The sequence below is a fragment of the Notolepis coatsorum genome (assembly GCF_963971535.1).
Source record: "Notolepis coatsorum genome assembly, chromosome: 9".
In the NCBI taxonomy this organism is placed as follows: Eukaryota; Metazoa; Chordata; class Actinopteri; order Aulopiformes; family Paralepididae; genus Notolepis; species Notolepis coatsorum.
In genome coordinates this window covers 53,307,449-53,331,927 of record NC_140173.1, presented here as the reverse complement: position 1 = coordinate 53,331,927, position 24,479 = coordinate 53,307,449, and the positions used below count along the sequence as shown (strand labels likewise).

At 42.7% G+C, this 24,479-nt stretch overlaps 1 protein-coding gene across 1 annotated transcript in view; it reads right to left on the bottom strand.

Annotated features, from left to right (window-relative positions):
• The window catches only part of kif16bb (kinesin family member 16Bb), a gene marked incomplete at both ends in the record, with an annotated part of 181,183 nt that overhangs the window by 119,817 nt on the left and 36,887 nt on the right, over positions 1-24,479 (bottom strand). Inside the window, 3 exons of the mRNA XM_084321873.1 lie at positions 17,674-17,733; positions 19,929-19,994; positions 21,161-21,351. Coding sequence (XP_084177999.1) covers positions 17,674-17,733; positions 19,929-19,994; positions 21,161-21,351 — 317 coding nt within the window. The remainder of the gene's footprint in view (positions 1-17,673; positions 17,734-19,928; positions 19,995-21,160; positions 21,352-24,479) is intronic.

The following is a 24,479-nucleotide window of genomic DNA, read 5'->3' as shown; positions in this document are numbered from 1 at the left end:
ATATGCTAGGTGTATGTTATCTTGTTGTGTATATGTATGTTGTTGGACCCCAGGAAGACTAGCTGCCGCTAAGGCATCAGCTAATGGGGATCCGTTTAAATAAACAAATAAACCTAGAGGAAGTTCCAGAGCGACGAGGGCGAGCGACATGTCCATGTGTCCTCCACGTGTCCTCATGACATGTCCATGTGTCCTCCATGTGTCCTCACGACATGTCGGAAATAACGAATGATATTGGAAAGTTGAATTTGCCGCCTTTCGATAGTCACCCTACTCAACCTATTGTGTGCTTCCAGTCTCGGGTTACAAGACCAAACATCCAACGAGCATCTGGTTTGGTCAGGTCCTGAACAGACCAGTCACCTCTGATGGCGAAAATTTATTTATTGACCACCTTTGTAGCCAATGAAATTCTGGAGCCAACGCTATCCCATGCGAGGGGTGATCACAACGAGAAAGACAAAGAAGAAGCCAGACAACTGCTTTGTTTTGACTAGCACGTCGGAATCAATGGCAGCAGACGGCCATTTTGAATAATCATGCCGAATTATTGCCGGTACACACATTACAAAAACCTTTGTAAAACACTCATTTTCCGTGGGATTGTTATCAACTTTGGATCTGTACTAGATAAGACTTCAGGCCAGTGCTGGCTGGTGAAAATTATTCTAGGTGGGGCGGTGCCATATTCAATCAGTTTCAGTAACTACAGTATATAACCATACCTGCAAACTGATAAGAGGTGAAAAGGTGACATGTTTACAAAGCTGTAGGGGTTTGTGAGCATTGGGTCTCATTCACTCATTAGCGCCACTTGACATTTTCGGGCCGATTTTGGGATTCACCAACCGTCCCTTGTCTTGGATTCGGCCCTAACTAAGAGCAGGATTTAAGATCCCTGAATAGCAGTCGTAAGTTGACAGAATGGTGTGCGCCGTGTTCTTAAGGGCTTTATTTTGGAGGAATCATAGTGATTCCTTCATGTCAACTCTACAGGCCTCCTTGGAATTAATTAATCATAATTAAAATAATAAATATGACTATTTGTACGATAAAAAATTACGTTTTATATTTAAAGTCATGCCTCAACGATGCATTTGATGTCCGAAAATAAATAATAGCACTACACAAACACTGCAAATGACTTTGAATAAATAAATAAGAAAGACAGCTAATCACATGGATATATCTATAGTGGAATAGACTATTATTATTCCATATTTCGCTCCTGCCTGGCCACCTGTTCAGCGCATGCACACACACCTACCTGCGTAATGAATGAACAGTAGGCTTATATTATTCTAATGACTTGTTTTATTAGGAGATCAGATACTGCGCTGCCCTATAGTAGTACAGTACATACAGTACACATCTTAGCGTGACATCTCCACAGAGTCAAACTTACCACCGCGTACAAATTTCCTACATTTCTCATGGCAGTTTACTACATTTTATGCAGGTCGATGTCAACCAACATGCCAAGCACCCTTTTGTGGGACACCAGTGCGAGTCGACTCTGGAGTCTGGTCCGCTCACGCCCGACTCTGTGGAGATGTCACGCTAAGATGTGTACTGCACATGCTGTAGGGCAGCGCAGTATCTGTGATCTCATAATAAAACAAGTCAGAATATTAATATAAGCCTACTGCATTCATTAATTACACGTAGACTATACAGTATGCGTGTGTGTGTGTGTGTGCTGACGCTACTAAATAATATAACTTTCCTCCTTTCCACTCCCAGCACTGCAGGTGCGCCTCTAACTCTCTTCGCTCTCATTGGGATTTAATTTGCACACAGCTCTGTTGGCTGGTTTTATAAGGAGCTGCCGGAGGCGTGTCTGTATGTGTAACGGAGGTACCGCATGTCTATCCACAGTCACGAGGGACTTGTATAGTGAAGTGGCTGTGGACGTTAAGCGGTACTGCAAGTAAACTCACTCCCCAGAGGCATCCAGACCCATTAGCAAGAAGTGAATTCACATCTTGGTATAGTGGTCTGTGATGCCGCCCGCGGCGCGGGAGACCGGGGTTCAACTCCCACTCAGGGCCATCCGAAAAACACAATGCAGAGCAAGATCACACCGGTTACATATGCAAATGAAGTAAACGGGAACACGTGTTCAAGTTTGTCAATATCTCATTGTGGCCATCGCAGCTGTGATAATTTTGGCCATGTATGTACCGTAATTCCTCTAATAGTGACCCGGGCTTGTATTTGTTTCAACTGTAGCGGGTACCAGGCTTTTATTGAAAGGAGGCATGTATAAGAGAGAGGCCTATATTTCTAATTTTCAAACAGATCATAATGAATAAATCAACATTTTGTGTCAGTTTGAACCCAGTAAAATGTACTGGGTTCATTTATTGAAACCAAGTACTGTATGAAATAGTAAACAGTGCAATTACAGGTGGTCACTGGTCATTTCAACGTTTTCAAAGTGAAATCAAGTAACTTTACCCGAGTAAAATAGTGCAATCACAATACTGGTATAAACAATTCTGAGGTAGGCTTACTCTCTTGGTAAACATTAACACCATACCATTTATATGGTATTTACTGCACAGCCAGCATATAACAACAATAACAAAATATATTGCCTATGGTAAATACCAACGTAGTCAACAAATGAAACTAGTTTTATCCGGATCTTTCTGTGCCATAGTGGTGTGTCGTCTCAGCAACAGGCCATTGCGGTGTAGAAACTTCTCTAGCCAACCTTTACTGGCCACAAACGCCTTGCCTCCATCACTCACTGTTGGGTAGATTTCCATTGCTTTTCTTTGTATCATTTTGCGCGACACGCGGTTGCGTTTGTCGCGCAATGCATAATTCCACTCGGAAAGTAGTGTCTCCATCACCTCGCTCACTTTTTTTCTCCCTCCTCCAGTTATGCGTGCTCTTTTACCGTCAGCTGCTTTTAGCTCATTCCTTTGTTTTTTCCAATATCGGATTTGTCTGGAATCAATGTTAAAGTGCTTTGCGGCTTTCTCTCCCGAATGCTCCGCCGCATACCTCAAAACTTCCTCTTTAAACGTAACGTTTAGTACCGGTAGCCATGCTTGCTCTGTTGTTGTTGTGTTACGTGCTGCGCGCGACCCGTGTTCCATATACGGAAGTAAGGGGAGGTTCGCTCACGCGTATATTAGTAACCCGGCTTGTATTAGGAGGTCGGCTTATAATTGCTTATTTCAACAGCGCACCCGGTCATTAATAGAGAGTCGGTTTTTAATTGAATACAGGTCACTATTAGAGGATTTACGATATGTTAGTAGGTAGGTGTGTAAGCCTATCCATGTTGTATGTTTTTGTTTGTTTATATTTGTGATCAGGCTCCCTCCAAAAGCAATCTCGACGATGATGTTCTCACCATGAAGATATGTATATGTAATATATCGTGTGTGTGTGTGTGTGTGTGTGTGTGTGTGTGTGTGTGTGTGTGTGTGTGTGTGTGTGTGTGTGTGTGTGTGAATAAATTCATTCATTCATTCATTCATTCATTCATTCATTCATTTAAGACAGCCTCTCCACGCGTTGGTGAATCCAGGTGTAATAATCGTCGAGTTTCTCTTATGACCTTCCAAGCTGGTTGTCGTAAGAGAAATCTTATGGCAATGTTGGTGAATGAGACCCATTGTCCCCCAGAAGAAAATAGTTGTGATGTAAACGAAGCACTCGGAGAAGAAAATAAATGGAAAAGACCCGTACAACCCGTACAATTGCATTTTCATATCATAATATAACAACGCAGAGGCTGAGACTCACTTTATTTTGCTGCCGGTCAGGGACGCGAGAAGGGGGGGTGCGGCAGGGGCTGCAGCACCCCCTGCTGGATGGGAGTGTAACTGCAACTGCAAGGTTGTTTTGGATTTTATTCCAAATTTTTAACCGAGGCTACTCATGTCACAGAGCGGAACGGCACTGCAGATTTACCCTACTCTTGGAATTCATTCAGATCGTCATAGGGGCGCTGTCTCGATAATGCAGTGTTATTATCAGCGTGTAGCCGACGCATGAACCGGTTGGGATTCGAATAGACGCGGCCTGGAAGCGTCTAACGCGGAACTGGAAATCCGTTGGTAAAAAAAATAGACACAACGGCTGCGCCCTGCCTGGGATAGGTTTGGGACGCTGAATTCGCAGTAAAGGAATATATGAACAAGCCAGCAGAACTATCCGAGCCCCCGGGAGGGTGATCATGTATGCAGGGAACGAATTGCAGAGGGAGGTCGCAACAGCCAGGTGGGGTAAGCTGGGCTGTGATGTGTGCATCAGAACGCTCAGAGCGCGGAGTTGGGCAGCGGTTTTGATTGAAAAGTTTGATTGAAAAGTTTATTAACAGATTGCAGAATGGGTACAGTACAGTACAGCTTAATACATACCAGAGAAAGACTTTCGTCTTGTTTACATCAGGGACCGTCCCCCATTTTCAATTCATCATAGTATCCTCTAGTGAACGAGAGTGTTGGTTATGACGTGACAGACAGTGGAGCTGTTTGCAGATAGCGAGCATTTTGACGTGTTGCGTGGTGGCGATGTCTCGCAGACAATACAACTACAAGTATAATTATATAATATATATATTTTATATAAAAAAAATTATACAAAAAAAAATGTATCAAAAACTATCGATATCTCAGCACCCCCACTCCCCGCGGACTTCTCGCGTCCCTGCTGCCGGTAGAACTGGAAGAGCAGTCGGTGTCGCGCTAACCCTTCGACAAGCTTTGTGGTCCGGGCTTGAACTTTCCATAAATGTGTCCATAAATCCATTTTGCTAGATCCAACACTGTCTGAATGTATCTTGTGATTATTATCAATTTCCGACGACAACAACTATTGGCGTTAGTTATTTCCTGGTTGACGTGATTCGGGACACCAAGCTCTTTTTTTTATCTACTTTTTCTCCTCCTTTTTTCTGTGATTTTTCTCCCATCCCAATTTACCTCTCGTGCCAATTCTCCCTCCCCTGTCCTGATCGTTGCTTGCATGTGCCCCCCACTGGCCAGTCGTAGGGAGGATATAAGCCCATCACATCACCCCTCCGATACATGTGGAGGCTCTCATTGGCGAGGAGTAAAGCCCTTCTCATAATCGAGCGGACCGTACACGGACTGGACTCCGCGGAGGTCCACTGGACTCATTGAGCTTTCATAGTTGATCGTACCTCAGCGGACCTCCACGGACCAATTTCCTACATGTCTCGCTCCAGTTTACAGATACATACAGCTAGTGGCGCCAGCTTTTTATAGTGCCGGAGTCTCAGCCGGAACACAAAAACAGGTATCTGGCAACAAGTAAACAGAAATGTGAGTAAACAAAACCTTTACTTCAGTGTGTTCAAACCTCTAACAATTGTATTAGCACTCAGAGTGATTCTTCTTTTTTTTTGGAAGAAAGTTCAGAATATTTCCTTTCAAAAGCGACCAGACTCATGCATGTGGTACAAGTATAAAGTATAATAAATGGCAAATTACTTTGGGTATGCAATTGGCAGGGGTGTTGTGCAAAACTAGCCCCATTTTTGCCTGATGCATAAGACTAAGAGGTTAAGGATACTGTACGTGCCCTCATTGCACAGCGACGTCCCCTGTCGTGCCAGGTGGCTACTACAGGTGTGATGGCAGCACCAAAAGTATTTACATGAGATGGGATAAGATATTCCTTTATTGATCCCCTTGGGGAAATTCAGAAATACATGCACATATGCAATGTGCAATGAGAGATTTAGCCATCCACACACCGGTCGGGACATATCCATAATGTAGTATATAAACACATGATATAATGTAGTATTATAGTCTAGTCGTATATCTCATTTGTTGTCCTTTGCAGCTTGGTTTAAGTCTGTAAAACTTCTCGAGCTTTGCACACGAGGATTAGTGAACATAGCAACGTTAGAACGTAGAACTATGTAGAACTGGGGATGAATGTTACCCTGTGGCCAGCGTACTGAGACACGTTGGTGTATAATAAGTTGGAGAAGCCTCATATGAGAGGTGATCTTGAAAAAAGTATTCTCCCAACGTGGAACTTTCAGGATCCATTTCCTCAATACCATGTCCTCCAATCTTCCCTTTCCCCCGCTTTCGATAGTGTCCTAGTAGACTAGTGGTTAAAATAACCTTCTGGAAATTCCATATTTTGCACGTTATGCTATATGGTTTTTAACTATCATTCCTAAATAATATATTAACACTATGATCGCCGTGGACGAGTTTACACGTCATTCCTAGCCATGCTCATTCTGCCGAAGACGCCGTAACTCGTCTTTGATGTCAATATTTCAAAAATCTGTCATCGAAATCATATTTCCTTTCCGGAGCCCTGAGACACACTGCAAAGCTCCACTCAACTCTCTAGCGGTTCAAGAGCGCCATCTGGTGGCCGATCGGCAGATCGCCAACCGGAAATTAACCTTTGAACCGGTAGTGCTCATCCATATGTGGTCCGGGCACTCGCTATCGTTAGAGAGACTCCGTATTGACACAGTGAACATCGATCGGTGCAAATAACTCGAAAAAACAACATGATTTGGACGTATATACTATTATACAACCTGGAAATGGATCGGGCATTTCTCCATCCCATAATAGAAAAAATTCTGTTCCACGCTCATCTGCCAGCGGCGCGAGGAAGCCACGGTAAGATTCAGCGTTATATTCTAACGTGTTCCATATACACTGCTATGATGAACATATGACCCACTCTGGATGAATCATCTAACGCTGCCCACGGAATTATAAACGATCCCCCGCCCATCCGGTCATCATCAGATGATGCGTAGAAACTTCTAGAACCACGTCCAGTTGACATTTTTTATCTCGCACAGATTCCTACCAAACTGTATTTGATCATCAATATAATGCATTTTAGGGCTATAAATCACGTTCTGAAGAAAGCTGCAGAAAACGATAAAAACATACTTATACTTTAGACCATATTTTAGTATGAATATGTGAATGAAAAAGTTTAACGTTGCTACACCCTGAACAATACATATAGGACATTGAATGGGCCATAATAATGGCAATTTAGCAATAGAATTTAAAAAGTTATAGCCCTGCAAAGAAGGGGAACTTCTCCATAGACAAATAGAGCTGGCGAGGGATGGTAAATTATGAATTTAACCCATGGCGATTAAAGTGTTAATAATAATAATATATTATTTCTTGTTGGCATGCTATTTTGCTACTTTTTGTAGCAAATTGTATTTTTTATATTTTGTATATGATTGCCTATATACACCCTTCTATGGGTGACCCGGCATATGGGTCATTTGCCTGATGAAAAACCTGTTGGGTTGAAACGTTGCTCTTTAGGCAGTATTGGGAGCTGTAATCCGGTGTGCAGACATGCATTTTCCTTCTACACATCTGTGTTTTACATCATATCCATAATCAATTTAATAATTCGTAACCAAATCATAATACATTGTGTGTCATGCCTTGTTATTTTACACATGCCTCGTCTGTGATGATAAAGAGTGAACCGTCTCTCCCTCAAACGGTCTGTTCAGTTCAGGTTTAATGGTCAGGCCGTGGCCAGAGAGAGGGGCTTGAGGCAAGTAAAGCGTTTTGCACCAACAATCGTTATTTCGCTGGCATCCTGCTTTCTGATCTTAAGTGCCCAAAGAAAGTTAAATATTTAGTTGACTCATGCATCCCGAAATGTAATGACTTTGTTCCCGCTCTTTCCTCCAACGTGTGAGAGAGAACGTTAAGCTCTGCCGGGGTGCTGTCTTCACTTCTCTCTTGCTTCAGTTCACCTCTTAACACGCTTCTACTTCCACTGTTGATTGTACTGTAGCACTATTTTACTCTGTCCATTCTATTTTATTGCACTGCACTTTGCATAATTTTACTTTACTTTTTATTGCACTGCACTGTTGCATAATTTTACCATCCATTATATTCTACTATTTTATTGCACTGTACTATTTTACTCTGTCTATTACTTTTTATTACAGGTTCAAAACTGTCAGGTATTAAACTGTGTGGGTATCAAACAAGAAAGACTGTCGGGCTTTAAAACTGTGTAGGACCTAGGCTTAGAACTGCACCCTGAGAGAGGGAACTGCGCCCTGAGAGGGAGGTTTGCCCTGAGTGGGAGGTTTGAAGGGTCAAAGTGGGTATCAAACAGGAGGGACGACTGTCGAGTTTTAAACTGTGGATACCAAACAGAGAAGGTAAAGACGACTTTGAACTGTTGAACAGTCATCCAGAACTATTGTATTACTGTAAAAAACATATTTTATATGTCTGCACTTTATGTGCTAATTTTATGTCTATTCTATTCTACTATTTTATTGCACTGTACTATTGAACTATTTTACTCTGTCTATTTTGATCTTACTCTTTTTATTATTGTCTATTTAAAACTGAATCAAACCATAAACAAGGTGGCCTGTTGGGATGTTAGATCCTAATGTGAAAAACTGATTTTATATGTCTGCACTTTATGTGCTCATTTTATGCGTATTTTTTTCTGTTGTGAAGCACTTTGAGCTGCAGTTTCTGTATGAAAGGTGCTATACAAATAAAGTTTATTATTATTACTTTTCTTACCCATTCTCCCTTTAACACTTTCAGTGCCCACCACGTGATAACACGTGTTATCAGCCCGACGCCTGAATGCCCACCACAACAATTAGCGTGTTATTTTTTTATTAGCGATCTGAATTCATATTTCATCAACCGAGTCTCCCGTTGGTAAACCAGCCCCACCAGGAGCTCAGATGTGAAAAAACCGCCCCCTATCATCTCCCAGATGGTAATGCACCCTTTTGGAATGGACTCCACATTTTACTTCTCAGGCATGTAACCCGAGCCGATCGGATTCATTGTGGACCATCAGTACAGCGTGGAATATGTGTTTACAGTATGTAGCGTTGGATCAATAAAAGCGATCGATTTTTGGAATGGCGATCAGGAATTGGAATGATCTTTTTGGAGAACATCTGATCTGAGGTAAGGAATCTATTTTACAAGTCTTGGGATAATCAGAGTTGTATTCGCTGAGATCTCAGCGTTCGCCCTATGTGTGTGTGTGTGTGTGTGTGTGTGTGTGTGTGTGTGTGTGTGCGTGTGTGGGCGATGGCTTTGAGGAAATCAGAGAATTGATTTTTCAGATCGCCTATATAGCGTGCATACGTACACATATACTATCGATAATCTAGCGTTTATTTGAAAACTATTCATAAATGGGCCGAAAAATTACAACGTTTTTGTGTATTCTAGATTGAATATTCCAGTACAGTGCGTTTATCATGGAATCTTTTTATTTTCCTTGAAAACGAGGGCTTTTCAAAATGCTATAAAACGAAAATGAACCGATAAAAAAACAATCCGCTTCGACAATGTTGACTGGAAAACGAGTCATTGATAAGCGACGGGCAGATTAGACACATTTAAAACATAGATTAGGCGTTATTAACGCTAACATTGAAGTGGATGGTGGGCATTCAAGCACTAAATTGTGCGCCCCCTGCTTGCACTGAAAGTGTTAAGCGCTAGGCCTAATTTCTATAGAACTAATAATCTTTTGACTATTGTTTTATATAATCCTATATGGATCCATACTGTAATAAACTATCATATTGAACTTTAGAAATAGTCTCCTGATCATTCAACTTTGACAGCAATTGAATATTCTTATTTTAATACTAATCAATAAATCAGGGAAACCCAAATATTAATCATTAGGGCATAGTCTTATGCATAGTCATTGTCACACATCATTTAGCCAAAAGAGGATACAGTAGTGAACAACAACACCAGAGACAACTGTGCTCAAACGATCCATCTTCTCCATGGAAAGCGCCATGTTAACCAGGACACCATTATGTCTGTTCTGTATCCACGTTATACTGTGTCTAGGGATGCACCGATCCAATATTGGTATCGGCCGCCGATATCAGTAAAATAGCTGGATCGGGTATCGGTAAAAAACAATATATATAATCGGATTATTTTTTTATATATTTTTTTTATAATAAATAAAATAAGAAATAACCATTCAGTACATTTATATCTATGTGTTAATTTGTTACATTTAGTTTCACTAAGTTAGGAAAGTAATGTTTTAAGTCAAGCCTGATGTTGCCTTGCACAAAAGAATGATCCCAGTCTCTTCCACACAGTGACAGTGAGGCATAACAGAACGTAGACCAATCTCAGTCACTCTTATTGTCTGGGACCAAATTCGGTCACGCCCCATTTTGCGCGACATCCAGGCTTTTTTTACGGTCAGCGTTTTGGAATTTCATGTCGACAGGTAGATGAAGTGAAATTATACTTATTTTAGAATATATATATCAAATTATTATTATTATTGAGTATTCATCTATATTTAGTCATCTAAAGACTATTAGATATGAACCTATGTACCAGTAAAAAGTGGGAATCTCTAGAATGTGTTTTGGGCAACGGTGTTTACGGAAGTGCGGGTAGCCTCTCAAGTTGACGATACACAACACTTTCTGTTGTCAGTAGATGGCAGCATTGGTTTAAAATTAAAAGGTGAAAATGTTATGACTACAACATGAATACAATTCCCAAGACCTTTAGCACAGGTCACAGGTCACTGGTCAGCACCGGATTAGGAAAACGCGATCTGAACAGCGTTAAACTATTAATGGGACCCGAGTACAGTGATCGAGAATGGTCACCCAATTATCTTAACAAAAGTGCATCATTAGCATTATGTTTATTGTCTAAACGGGAACATAATGGTACAATTTAAGATTTTAATGTTATCCGCATATAAAGGACAAATAAAACATCGCTAATTTGTAAGAAACCTCAATGAAAACGGCGCAGGGTAAGTTATATTCGCTATTGTTATGAAAATGTGATAGAATCCTATAAAAATGTGGACGCATTTGGTCACCGTGACGTTACAGTTTATTAATTGAATGAAGTTTATTTTCTGTCTTTGTTTACAACAAATCAAAAACACACTTGTGATCCTTTACAATTCTTAAAAACTAAATATATTTTAATATAAAAAAAATAAACGTGGATTCAATTATTATTATTTTAAACTTTTTTGGAGAATATTTTTTTTCTGATTGGCCAATACCCAAACCCAGGTATCGGTATCGGGACTGAAAAAGTCGGATGGTTGCATCCCTAACTGTGTCCATGTAAAAATATATTTTGCTCTGTGTCTCTTAGGCCCCAGTGGGCAGAAACGGACCGTTCCATCACGGTAACGCAAAGTCAACTCCCTTGAACATGCAATCAAGAGATTTACAACATGGACACTTTAATTAACAGCGAGATGCTCAGAAACCAAAGCGACATATGCAACTCATCAAGACCTCTTAATTAACAGCAGTGGTGGCGGCTAATGAGTTCCAATAAGCCGCCCTGATGTGGACCGACTCTGGAGAGGCTGCTTCATCCTCAACATGTCACAGCTGCCCGTCACCTCCTCCTCCTCCTCCTCCTCCTCCTCGCTCTTCAATACAGTGTCAGTTTCTTACAATTAACACACACATACTGAATCTGAAAGCATGCACACACACACACACACACACGCATATCAGAAAGCAATCACACACACATCAGAAAGCATTCACACACACACACACACGCATATCAGAAAGCATTCACACACATATCAGAAAGCATTCACACACACATTTCAGAAAGCATTCACACACACACACACACATCAGAAAGCATTCACACACACATTTCAGAAAGCATTCACACACACACACACATATCAGAAAGCATTCACACACACATATCAGAAAGCATTCACACACACACACAATCAGAAAGCATTCACACACACATATCAGAAAGCATTCACACACACACACACACACACCAGTGGAGGTTGTTGAAGCACAAATTATTATATTATATTATATATTAAATTATATTTTTTAAACATCCCCAATGCTGCAACACCCCCATTCCTCCCAGGTGTCAGGCTCCTCATTCACTTCCATTCATTTTGGGGACCATGTTTAAATATCATACTTCTGAAGTATAAACAAACTATACTGCTGTGACGATTTCAATAAAACAGACCATTCTGAGTCAATGGTATGCAAAACTGTACATTGGAATATCTAACATGTATTTAAATTACCACCTTCCTCTGCACGAGGCCACAGATGGGTTTTATGTAACACAAGGACAATGAATGAATGAATGAATGTGAATGAATGAATGAATGAATGAATGAATGAATGAATGAATGAATGAATGAATGAATGAAAACTTTATTTAACAGATTGCAGAATGGGTACAATACAGTACGGCTCAATACACACAATTGTTAAGGGGATGCAGACCAGAGAAAGACTTTCGTCTTCCCCCATTTTCAATTCATCATAACATGACATACAGATAGACAGTACTGCTACGTCTATATATGACATACAGAGATAGACAGTACTGCTACATCCAGACATTAATGACATACCAGATCTACAAATATACATTACTGTTTAAGAGTACAACGCCTGTCATATAGACCTATAGCGTTGGAAACTCTGATTAAGGAGAGGAGAGGAGAGGGGGAGGAGGAGGAGGAGGGGAGAGGAGAGAGGAGAGGGAGAGGAGAGGAGGAGAGGAGGGGGAGAGGAGGAGGAGGAGAGGAGGGGAGAGGAGGAAGAGGGGAGGAGAGAGAGGGAGGAGAGAGAGGAAGAGGAGGAGGAGGAGGGAGGGAGGGCCACGGCGGACCAAAATAAATTGCTCGTTACCCACAGAAAGGCAGAACGCATACCAACTAGGGCTGGGCGATATATCGAGTATACTCGATGTATCGCGGCTTGTTGTAGTAAGATGTAGTAAGACGTGAGATGTAGTAAATTACTATATCGTGAACATCGAGTATATATTGTCACGTCGCGGCTGATATGTGACTTGCTTTAGTGCAGAGCGTTCCTCTCATTTCATTATAGACAGACCAGCGCGGACCTTAAATCACATGCAATTGTAATTTCATTACACAGACCAGCGCGGACCTTCAATGACATGCAATGGGCTAATGTTAGCTGCTAAGTTAAACCATAATAGGCTAAGCTAACTAGCGTTAGCTCTTAGCTGCTAGCGTTAGCTCAAAGCGGACTCCACGACACTAGTTCCATTTGTGAGAAAAAGGGGTGGGTTATATTGACGACGCTTGACAACAGAGGTTTAAAGATAACTTCATATTTATTGGTTATTCGTTTCTTGCATCCAGTTTCAATCTCCGTTTGTTCAACTTCCTGTGTTTACATTCGAGTGTGACATCATCGCCTACGGCAACTTATATGCTCAAAACGCAAACGCGTTCTCTCTCTCTCTCTCATCATAATCAACACAGACCCGCCCCACACAGCTACTAAATATAAAAAAATAAAATTTCACTCACCATTGACAACGTTACTTCTTAGGAGGAAATAGTGTCCCTGACGCTCCTTGTAAATGAAATCCATCCTTCGCTCTTATCTGATGAAACGTTCAATGACCTCCTCTGCAGTTGCAAATCCAGCAATGCAACAAACAGCAGTCTTTTGTGATCTAATCGATCCTTCATTTGCGTGAGGATGCTGTCGAAATCCACTAAACATTGTTCTGTTGATGCGTGACACACGTTCCATCTTCGGGACTCCGACAGGTGGTCACTCAGACAGTCACCCAAGCGATTGCCAAAGCAGTGCATTCACCAAAGCTGTGGGCTCACCTATCCCATCTTCCTCTTCTTCTTCTTCTTCTTCTTCTTCCTCTGGGTGAACGTTTCGATGACTTAGCTATTAGCTCACGTTAGCTACAACAAGTTAGCTTACACAGTCCAAGCCGGCAATCACGTCAATTACACTACTAAAAATATATATATATCATCAAACGATGCACAATAAGTTCATGAACAATAACAAAACACTCCACCCTGGGCCTGGTAGCTGCGGTGGTAGCCCTTTAGCTACGTTAGCTCCAACAAGTTAGCTTCTTAAACTGAGATAAAAATGATTTTGTAAACAAAGCTGCTGCAGAGCCGCAGGCCACAGAAGAGAAACCATTCTCTGATTGGATCTCAAGGCTGCCAATCATTCAACCTCCGTCCAGCTGCAGAGCAGCAGAGTTGCCACATTCTCTGATTGGATGTCAAGGCTGTCAATCATTCAATCCCCCATTCAATGGCAAGAGTTTAAATGCACGGACCGTGCTTAGATGACGTTAATAGCCTATTTTGATTGGCTATTATTTATTATTTATTTAATCCTGGGTCAACCTGTGCAGCCATCTGCACGAATATTTACTGCAGTCATTACAGCGCTCTGAGTCAGAGCAACAGTCAGTCAGAGAAGAGCGCTATATAAATCCAATCCATTATTATTATTATTATTATTGCAGTGCAGGCCTGCTCAGAGCTGTCCATTTTGGCCATTTTTTAAGAAAAATAATTCACTGGAATTTTGTTTTTACAGAGGAAAACATTTCTAATAAAAAATTATAATAATAATAAATAAATAAAAAAATATATATATAAATTAATAATAATTATGAATTATGATTGAATTTGTGTTTCACGTGTTGTCATAGAGAAACCTCCACTGACAGACAGACAGACAGACAGACAGACAGACACACAGACACACAAACACACAGACACACACACACACACCTGAAATCCTACAGTATATTCTAGTGGGACTCTAGCAAATCAGACCCTGACCACTACAGAAAACAATCTGTTCTGAGAGGACATCTCCTGGAATCTTACTGTGCATCGTTAAACTTGAGGAATTAGCACTGTGGCAAGACAATGAACGGGTAATCCAGTACAAGAGCACATGACAGAAACGCGTCGCCCCAGGGAAGTATGGAAGTTCTGCGCCGTATTTAAAACCAACAACAAGATTGTTGAGAAGGACATCCACAGCTCATCCACCACATATCGACGGAGAGATGGCGTGTATTTCCTCATTTTGGGGCTCGACGCGCTCCACCGAGTCATGCATGAGGATGTAGCGGCACATTTGGCGGCAGGCGACGGGCCCCCCCCCCCCCCGAACGGAGGACATTCGGGTGGTGGCGTTAGAGGTGCGTCGTGGCGGGACGTCAAAGGCGCCGCGTCCCGGGCCTCAGTGCAAAACATACGAGGATGGATGGAGGAGAGAGGGAGGCACGTCAGCTCCCTCTTCCTCCAGACTCTCTCACTGTCACACTCACCGTCTTCAGGATCATTACGTCGGGCTCAAATGGCTGCTGGCTGCCATTCTAATCTAAATAGCTGGAAACGCCAGGTGGACTTTCCACTCTTATTGCCCCTTTCTACAGCCGAGAGGGGTTTTCTGACGGACCTACAGTGACATCCGCTGGCGGGATGAGTGAACTGCAAGCGGCGAGGTGCAGTGTAATTCCCTCTGAGGCAGAGGCTGCTAAATGGTAGTGCTTCATTTAATGCAGCAGACTTGCCTTGTATTCATTTTAATGAGGTATTCTGGGAAATCTAAGTCAGTTCATCCTTAGTACAGAGGTATTAATAATACAGAGGTGAGTAAACAATACACCGTTGTGTGTGTGTGTGGTTTTTTTCTTTTATGGAAATCTTTTTCTACAGTTCTAAGACATTATCAAATCACGCAATGGATAAACTCGATCTCAAAAGTCTCATTGTTGCAATTTGCATTCAGAGCAAAACAAACAAAAAGGCAGAGGGTCGTCCCGTGATATATCTCTGATGCCGAAAATATGCAAATGCTACTTTGTGACAATTTTAAAAGTGTAATAAGAGGGTTCTGTGTGCGTGCTCCCTCTGAGACGAGATTCAACTTGACATCAAGGTTGATTCTGTCCCAGCTTGCATATCAGATATGCACACTCAAGCTGAGACGCTGTTATTCAGGTTATTCATGATAATCTATTAACTTCCTCATTGTTCGTGCATTTTCCATGGACAGGCTCATTGAAACCGGGACACACATTTGTGTGTATATGTAGGCTATATAATGCATTATTAGCAGGCGTTTTAGGTCTAAATGGGTTAAATCTCCCAGATTTTCCACAAGATAAGGACACCCTGATGTAGAAAAAATAAAATAAGAAAACTAAAAAACCTTTCCAAGCAGACATTTTTTTTTTTTTTTTTTTTTAATTGGACTCTATGGAATTCCAAAGCAAAACTAATTCATCGTGACATTGGTAAATTGAAGCGGGGAGCGTGGAAATGTAAACTAAATGTAGGCTATCCGGACGTCAGTGAGCAAAACTTTTGAGTCTCGAGCTGGGCGCAAAAACGTCCTCCCAACTCCCTCTGCAAGAAGCGGTACTATAGATTTTATTTTAGACCTCGTGACAAGAGCACTGTTCTGAAGAAGGAACAAACGACCGTGATTAAATAAAAATAACTGGGAAACGTGGGAACAAAGCCCTACATCGAGTGATCCTCTCCTCCACGACTCTCTCCATCTCACTCCCGGTCTCGTCTCCGGCGTGCAGCAGACGGTAAAACACAGTAGGGCTTCTAAGAGTCAAACTACATTAAATTGGCTCCCATGATATTTACTCCACAAAACTACAATTTTTTTTGGCTCTCATACAAAAAAAACAAGACTTTGCAACAGAATGGCATGAGACGGCAGGCAGCCAAAAGCCAACATTAAATGCTGTTGATACTGTATGTCAAGCTCCCCCTGTCTTATGAGAGGACCCAGAGGAGCTGGGCGGACAGAGCCCCCAAGCTCAGGCGCTGTGTAGGACCATCTGTTTGGTGTACTTTTATCTTTGCATGTGTGTGCGTGTCTGTATTTGCAAGAGAGTGTGTGTGTGTGTGTGTGTGTGTGTGTGTGTGTGTGTGTGTGTGTGTGTGTGTGTGTGTGTGTGTGTGTGTGTGTGTGTGTGTGTGTGTGTGTGTGTGTGTGTGTGTGTGTGTGTGTGTGTGTGTGCTTGCGTGTGTTCATGAGCACAATATTGTATTGTGTGGGTGAGTGTGTAAGAGAGGCACACAGACCAAGCCAGAGAGAAAGCCAGCGAGAGTCATAAATACAGGAATAATACACAAAGTCATGGTGAGATCACAGTCTAGCTATGAGGGAGATAAGACTAGGAGACAGTCGGGGGAGGGGGAGAGGAAGGGAGATACAGTATAGAAACCGGGGGAGGGGGATTCGATCCCAGGCCAGCGAGAGTACATGAGAATAATTATTAGTCATAAAAAAGTTGAATAGATTCAGAATATCCAGCCGTTTTCACTTCAGCGCTTTCCGACGTCGTCGTTTTTTAAATAGATGAAAAACAGATTGAGCGAGTGGTTAGTAAAATCAATGGACTGAACCACTGAAATATCAAATTAACTCTGTTCGTCCGTCCCTGGATCTCCCCCGACAACCACTCATCCAATCAGCTTCACACTTGGTGGGTGTATTGAGTCGACTGTGAAGTTGATTAAAGTGCGGTTCTCGAGAAAGCTGCAAGCGTCAATACCGGGGGCCAAGCAATCGGCCCCTTTCGAACGAGCACTGCACTAGTAGCAGAAATTAAATTAGCCATATAGACCTTTTCTAAACATTCAGAAAATTGGCCCAAGTTCATTTCCTGTTGCAGTGTCTGCTGATACAATAGCCGACAGGAAATACACTGGGGCCCAAGCTGTTCCCCTAGCAACGGAATCCTTCGGACAAAGTAAAATAATATACATTTTGATGGTGTGTTTGAGGTATTAGCATACCTTCAGAATGCTCTGGGTCTCCCCCCACTTGCTGGTCCACTCCCTGGTCAGCTCCAGCACCTGGGAGAATGGCAAAGACAAGAGGATCCGTTTTTTATGTATTTTATTTACTTTATTTATCCAGGGTGGAAAAAGCAAGCCCTGCGCAGCTCAGTGGCCCAGTGTGAGTATGTGTGTTTTTGATTGATTGATTGAAAAGTTTATTAACAGATTGCAGAATGGGTACAGTACAGTACAGCTCAATACATACAATTGTTAAGGGGATGCAGACCAGAGAAAGACTTTCGTCTTGTTTACATCAGGGCCATTTTCAATTCATCATAACATATATGACATACATGACATACAGATAGACAGTACTGCTACATCTATACATTTATGACATATCAGATTTGCAACAGTACTGTTTGTGATACAAAAAGTGTCCAGAAAAAGAGTGTATATACATTTGACGTAGAAACTGTACATTGGAGGATGTTGGGTGGGTGGGGTGGGGTTGGTGGGTGGGGGCTGTACATTGGAGGGGGGGGGGGGGGGTGGGGTGGGGGGGGGGCACTGTACACTGTACATTGGAATACTGACAAAGCCATACTTGGTAATTTACTGTACAACTGGGTTAAGACATTTGTAGGGGCCAGTTTCGAATTGCAGTCTCCCGTAGGTGTTCTTTGAGAGTGTTTTTGAAAGTGGGTAGTGATTCACATTCCTTTACAGCTTTGGGTAGGGCGTTCCACATTGATGTGGCATAATTGCTAAACGTGTTTAGTCCCTTGTTTGAGCCGAATCTGGGTTTAACATGATTTGTGGAGCTCCCTCTGGTGTTGTGATCGTGGTATTCACTGACCTTTGGGAAGTATTTTGACATGTACATGGGTACCTTGGTCGCGTAGTGTATCTTGTAGACCAGGCCCATTGCAAGTTGCTGTACTCTGTCGTCTACTCTAAGCCATCCTAGGTTGTCAAAGTGGGCCGGGTGAGGTGGGTTCTAGGAGTCAGGTTAAGCAGTAGTCTGACTAGCTTGTTTTGAGATGTTTGTAATTTGTTTTTTAGTGCCTTTGAGGTGCTTTGGTACCATGAGGTGCAAGCATAGTCGTAGTACCCTTGAATGAGTGCTCCTGCCAGAGTCTTCAGGGTATTCTTGTTTACCAGAGAGGAGATCCGGTACAAGAATCGAGTTCGTTGGTTGACTTTTTTTATTACATTGGACGCCATTTTGTCACAGGAAAGATTAGCCTCTAGGATGGAACCTAGGTAGGTAATTTCATCTTTCCTTGTGACAATATTGTCACCCACTGTAACCAAGAAGCCGTCGGTCTTGCTGAGTTTGTTATTTGAACCGAAGAGTATAGACTCTGTTTTGCCCATGTGTAATGATAGTTTGTTGTCGGTGTGTATATTCCAGTGTGTGTATATTCCAGTGTGAGTATGTGTGTATATTCCAGTGTGTGTATATTCCAGTGTGAGTATGTGTGTATATTCCAGTGTGTGTATATTCCAGTGTGAGTATGTGTGTATATTCCAGTGTGTGTATATTCCAGTGTGAGTATGTGTGTATATTCCAGTGTGAGTACGTGTGTATATTCCAGTGTGAGTACGTGTGTATATTCCAGTGTGAGTAGATGTGTATATTCCAGTGTGAGTAGATGTGTATATTCCAGTGTGAGTAGATGTGTATATTCCAGTGTGAGTAGATGTGTATATTCCAGTGTTTGTATATTCCAGTGTGAGTATGTGTGTATATTCCAGTGTGAGTACGTGTGTATATTCCAGTGTGAGTAGATGTGTATATTCCAGTGTGAGTAGATGTGTATATTCCAGTGTGAGTATATTCCAGTGTGAGTAGATGTGTATATTCCAGTGTGAGTATATTCCAGTGTGAGTATGTGTGTATAATCCAGTGTGAGTATGTGTGTATATTCCAGTGTGAGTATATTCCAGTGTGAGCAAGTGTGTATATTCCAGTGTGAGTATATTCCAGTGCGAGTACATGTGTATATTCCAGTGTGAGTATATTCCAGTGTGAGTATGTGTGTATATTCCAGTGTGAGTATGTGTGTATATTCCAGTGTGAGTATGTGTGTATATTCCAGTGTGAGTATATTCCAGTGTGAGTATGTGAGTATATTCCAGTGTGAGTATGTGAGTATATTCCAGTGTGAGTATGCGAGTATATTCCAGTGTGAGTATGTGTGTATATTCCAGTGTGTACGTGTGTATATTCCAGTGTGAGTATGTGTGTAAATAAACAACCTCACCTTGACCTCATTCTGATGCAACTTCTCCTCGACGATGAACGTGGAGGACGGGTCCCCGTGAGGAGCCTGAGGACAGAGAGACAAGACCACTAGTTTGACATAGAGTAAAACCCTACCGATACGCACACACACACACTTGTGCCTCGCAGCGCTTTGAGGCCGTGGTTATAAAGCCAGGAAGTCCACACCTCTGCGCGCTGAGAACATGAGTGAATTGTTTATTCACTTGGGACGACCATCCACGTGGGACCTGGGACCTGGTGGCAGTTAGCTTCCTCATCGCTCGTGCATTTTCCATGGACAGGCAATGATCTTTAAATCTCCCAGGTTTCCCCCAAGATAAGGACACCCTGATGTAAAATTAAGTAAAAAAGTATTCAAAAGTAGAAAATTGGACCCTGGACTCACAAATTCATCGCGACATTGCTAAATTGAAGCGGGGAGCGTGGAAATGTAAACTAAATGTAGGCTATCCGGACGTCAGCGAGCACAGCAGACGTCACACTTTTGAGTCTCGAGCTGGGCGTAAAAACGTCCTCCAACTCCCTCTGCAAGAAGCGGTACTATAGACTTTATTTTAGACCTTGTGAAGAGAGCGATGTTCTGAAGAAGAACAAACGTCTGTGATTAAATACAAATAACTGGGAAACGTGGGAACAATTTCCCACAAGAGCGGGTGCTGAAGCTTTATAAAATGGTATGTGGTGTGGTGCATTTATATACTGTAGCTTTTATCCAAAGCGCTTTACAAGTTATGCCTCACAGTCACTCACACATTCACACACCAACGGCGGAGGCAACCATGCAAGGTGCCAGCCTGCTCTTCTGGAGCAGTTAGGGGTTCAGTGTCTTGCTCAAGGACACTTCGGCGCGCTGCCCGGGAGGAACGGGAATCGAACCGGGAACCTCCGGATTACCAGACGACCAGCTCTACCTCCCTCCACATTTGCATTCAACAAAACCTCACGCCCCAACCTCCCAACGCTCAGCCAATACCGCTCTTGCCTAAAACTGTAACGTCGACAATGTTGACACACCTCGTTGAACGCGCTAATGATGATAGATGTCATATCACGGTAGAGTTATCGGCAAGAGCGGTTTTAAAGCTAAACACCAGATCGGCGATGGGCACACACATCATAGAGCGCCCTCCCTCGGAGTCACGTAGCAGCTCTACCATCCAGGGGGAAACCCTGAGGGGTATTGGTGAATCTGTAATTCAGATGTTGTACATGGTGGGCGCGGACCTTGGTAGCTTGTTCCACCAGCCCTCGGAGCCTGGCGATCTCAGCCTGCAGTTCCCGGATCACTCGGACACTGCCGTCCTCGTTCACCGTGGGTGTGTTCACGATGTTCTTGGCTCGGTGGGCGTAGCGCAGGGTGCTCAAGGTTTCTCCATAGTTCACATCAGCAGGAGAAATGGCTGTGGTCAGACATCACCAAAAGGAAAAAAAGAAGATGTGTTAGTTGACGAGGGGCAGTAAGATAGGCATTAAGACCCCTTTTGTACATGACATAACCATGCATCTCGGGTGATTGGATACTAATTGGAGAGCACTTAACTGCATGTAATTCCGGTGTAATAAGGTTGCGCCCCAAAACACATTGAGGATCGACTGTAATCCGATTGCCAGAACCACCTCTGGAGGTGATCAGGGACACACTGTGACCAGATTGAGAATAAGTGTAAACGCAATCACATTTCCCAATCCACATACATCAACTAAGTCTGTGCGAAAACTCACATTTGGAACCAACAGTGAAGCTAGCTAGCAAGTAGTGGGTAATTGAATGAAAACAGAAAAGAACATAAAAAATTGATAAAGGTGGATGAATTGTAATCTGGATGATTATCTGGACTGCATTTATATAGCGCTTTTATCCAAAGAGCTTTACCACTTATGACTCACATTCACACGCCGATGGCGGAGGCAGCCATGCAAGGTGCCCACCTGCTCATCGGGAGCAGTTAGGGGTTAGGTGTCTTGCTCAAGGACACTTCGACACACTGCCGGGAGGAGCAGAAATCGAACCAGAAACATTTCCGATTGCCAGACGACCACTCTACCTCGCCCGACGATTATCTGAATTTTGCATGAGAAATTCTATAAGATCTCAACATGGACAGGACACTGGTTTAAATATGACCTGCTTACATCATATCTGGTAGACACAGTGATCCTGATACACCGGGATGCATGTCAGGGGTAGATAGACAATAAAAGGGTATTTACTGTGTTGGTTGGTGGTGCAACTCAACATTATCTCCTCGGGCTGTAAAGACAGCTTTAGGTGCTGATAGGAGGAAAGAGTATGTCCTTTCAGACATGCATAGCCAGAGACAAAAAATGCTCAGAGTTTCGTAAAAGTCAGCCAAAACTTACCAAAACCACGAGCAGTGAACTCCAAGACCACGTGACTGAACTCAAACTAGAAAGAAACAGACTAAGAAATTACGTAAACTCCATGATCAAAACTGCTAAAAAAAATTGCATCACTGACAAAACCGAGGAAAACTAAAATAAACCACGTGAACTTTGGAAATTACTCAACAATCAACTAGGCTGCAGTAAAAAACTTAAAACCAGGTTCTCAAACATAAACATAAAGACGGACAACACGCTCATCACAGACAAGCTGGATGTAGCCAATTACTTAAACACTTTCTTCACAAACATAGCCACAACCAACACTGGTAAACAAACTACCCTCCCACTCAGGGCAGTATGGGGTAGAACACATAGTAGCATACTACAAGAACCTAGGCGTCCACAAAGACGACTTCAAACTGGAAATGGTAACTACAGATGAGGTACTCAAAAAACTGAGCGCCCTCCAACCAAACAAGGCCACTGGCCATGACAACATCCCCTCCAAATTCCTCAGAGACTCAGCAGCAGCCATCACCCCAGTCAGATCACACGCATAATAAACCTCTCCATAAAACAGGGACACGTCCCCAAGGACTTCAAAATTGCGAGAGTGACACCCCTGCACAAAAAGGGCAGCAAATTAGACCCGGGCAACTACCGCCCTGTTTCTATCCTTACATCCATCTCGAAAGTCATGGAAAAAATAGTATACGAACAGATCGAAAAGTACCTCGCGGAAAAAAATCGAATCTACGAATTCCAATCTGGCTTCAGAACATCCCACTCCACTGACACATGCCTTCTCTATTTGAACGACCACATCAAACAAGAGGTGGACGCGGGCAAATACTGCGGCATGGTCATGCTGGACCTACAAAAGGCCTTCGACACTGTCAATCACACCATTCTGATTGACAAGCTAAAAGCAATTGGTTTTGATAGTCTATCAGTGAGCTGGATACAATCCTACCTGGAGGGGAGAGAACAGATGGTGGAGGTAAACGGTACCCTATCCCCCCCCCCTCACAGTGAGCTGTGGTGTTCCACAAGGAAGCATACTAGGACCGCTACTATTCCTAATTTATGCAAATGACATGTCGTCAGCTTGTGACTGCAACTTGTTCCTGTTTGCGGACGACTCAGCCCTGCTGGTCTCTGACAAGAACAAGTTACAGGTTGAAAAAGCCCTCAGCTCGGAACTAGGCAAAAATCTACATATGGCTCGCCGACAACAAACTATCATTACACATGGGCAAAACAGAGTCCATTCTCTTCGGTTCAAATAACAAACTCAGCAAGACAGACAGCTTCTCGGTTACAGTGGGTGACAATAGAGGCTAATGCTTGACCTGACTCCTAGAACCCACCTCACCCCTGCCCACTTTGACAACCTAGGATGGCTTAGAGTAGACGACAGAGTACAGCAACTTGCAATGGGCCTGGTCTACAAGATACACTACGTGACCAAGGTACCCATGTACATGTCAAAATACTTCCCAAAGGTCAGTGAATACCACGATCACAACACCAGAGGGAGCTCCACAAATCATGTTAAACCCAGATTCGGCTCAAACAAGGGACTAAACACGTTTAGCAATTATGCCACATCAATGTGGAACGCCCTACCCAAAGCTGTAAAGGAATGTGAATCACTACCCACTTTCAAAAACACTCAAAAAACACCTACGGGAGACTGCTATTCGAAACTGGCCCCTACAAATGTCCTAACCTAGTTGTACAGTAAATGACCAAGTATGGCTTTGTCAGTATTCCAATGTACAGTGTACAATGTGTGTGTCCCCCCTACCCAACCCCCCCCTCCCCCCCCACCTCCAATGTACAGCCCCCACCCACCCAACCCCACCCACCCACCCAACCTCCTCCAATGTACAGTTTGTACGTCAAATGTATATACACTCTTTTTCTGGACACTTTTGTATCACAAACAGTACTGTATTTGCAAATCTGATATGTCATAAATGTATAGATGTAGCAGTACTGTCTATCTGTATGTCATGTATGTCATATATGTTATGATGAATTGAAAATGGGGGACCCTGATGTAAACAAGACGAAAGTCTTTCTCTGGTCTGCATCCCCTTAACAATTGTATGTATTGAGCTGTACTGTACTGTACCCATTCTGCAATCTGTTAATAAACTTTTCAATCAATCAATCA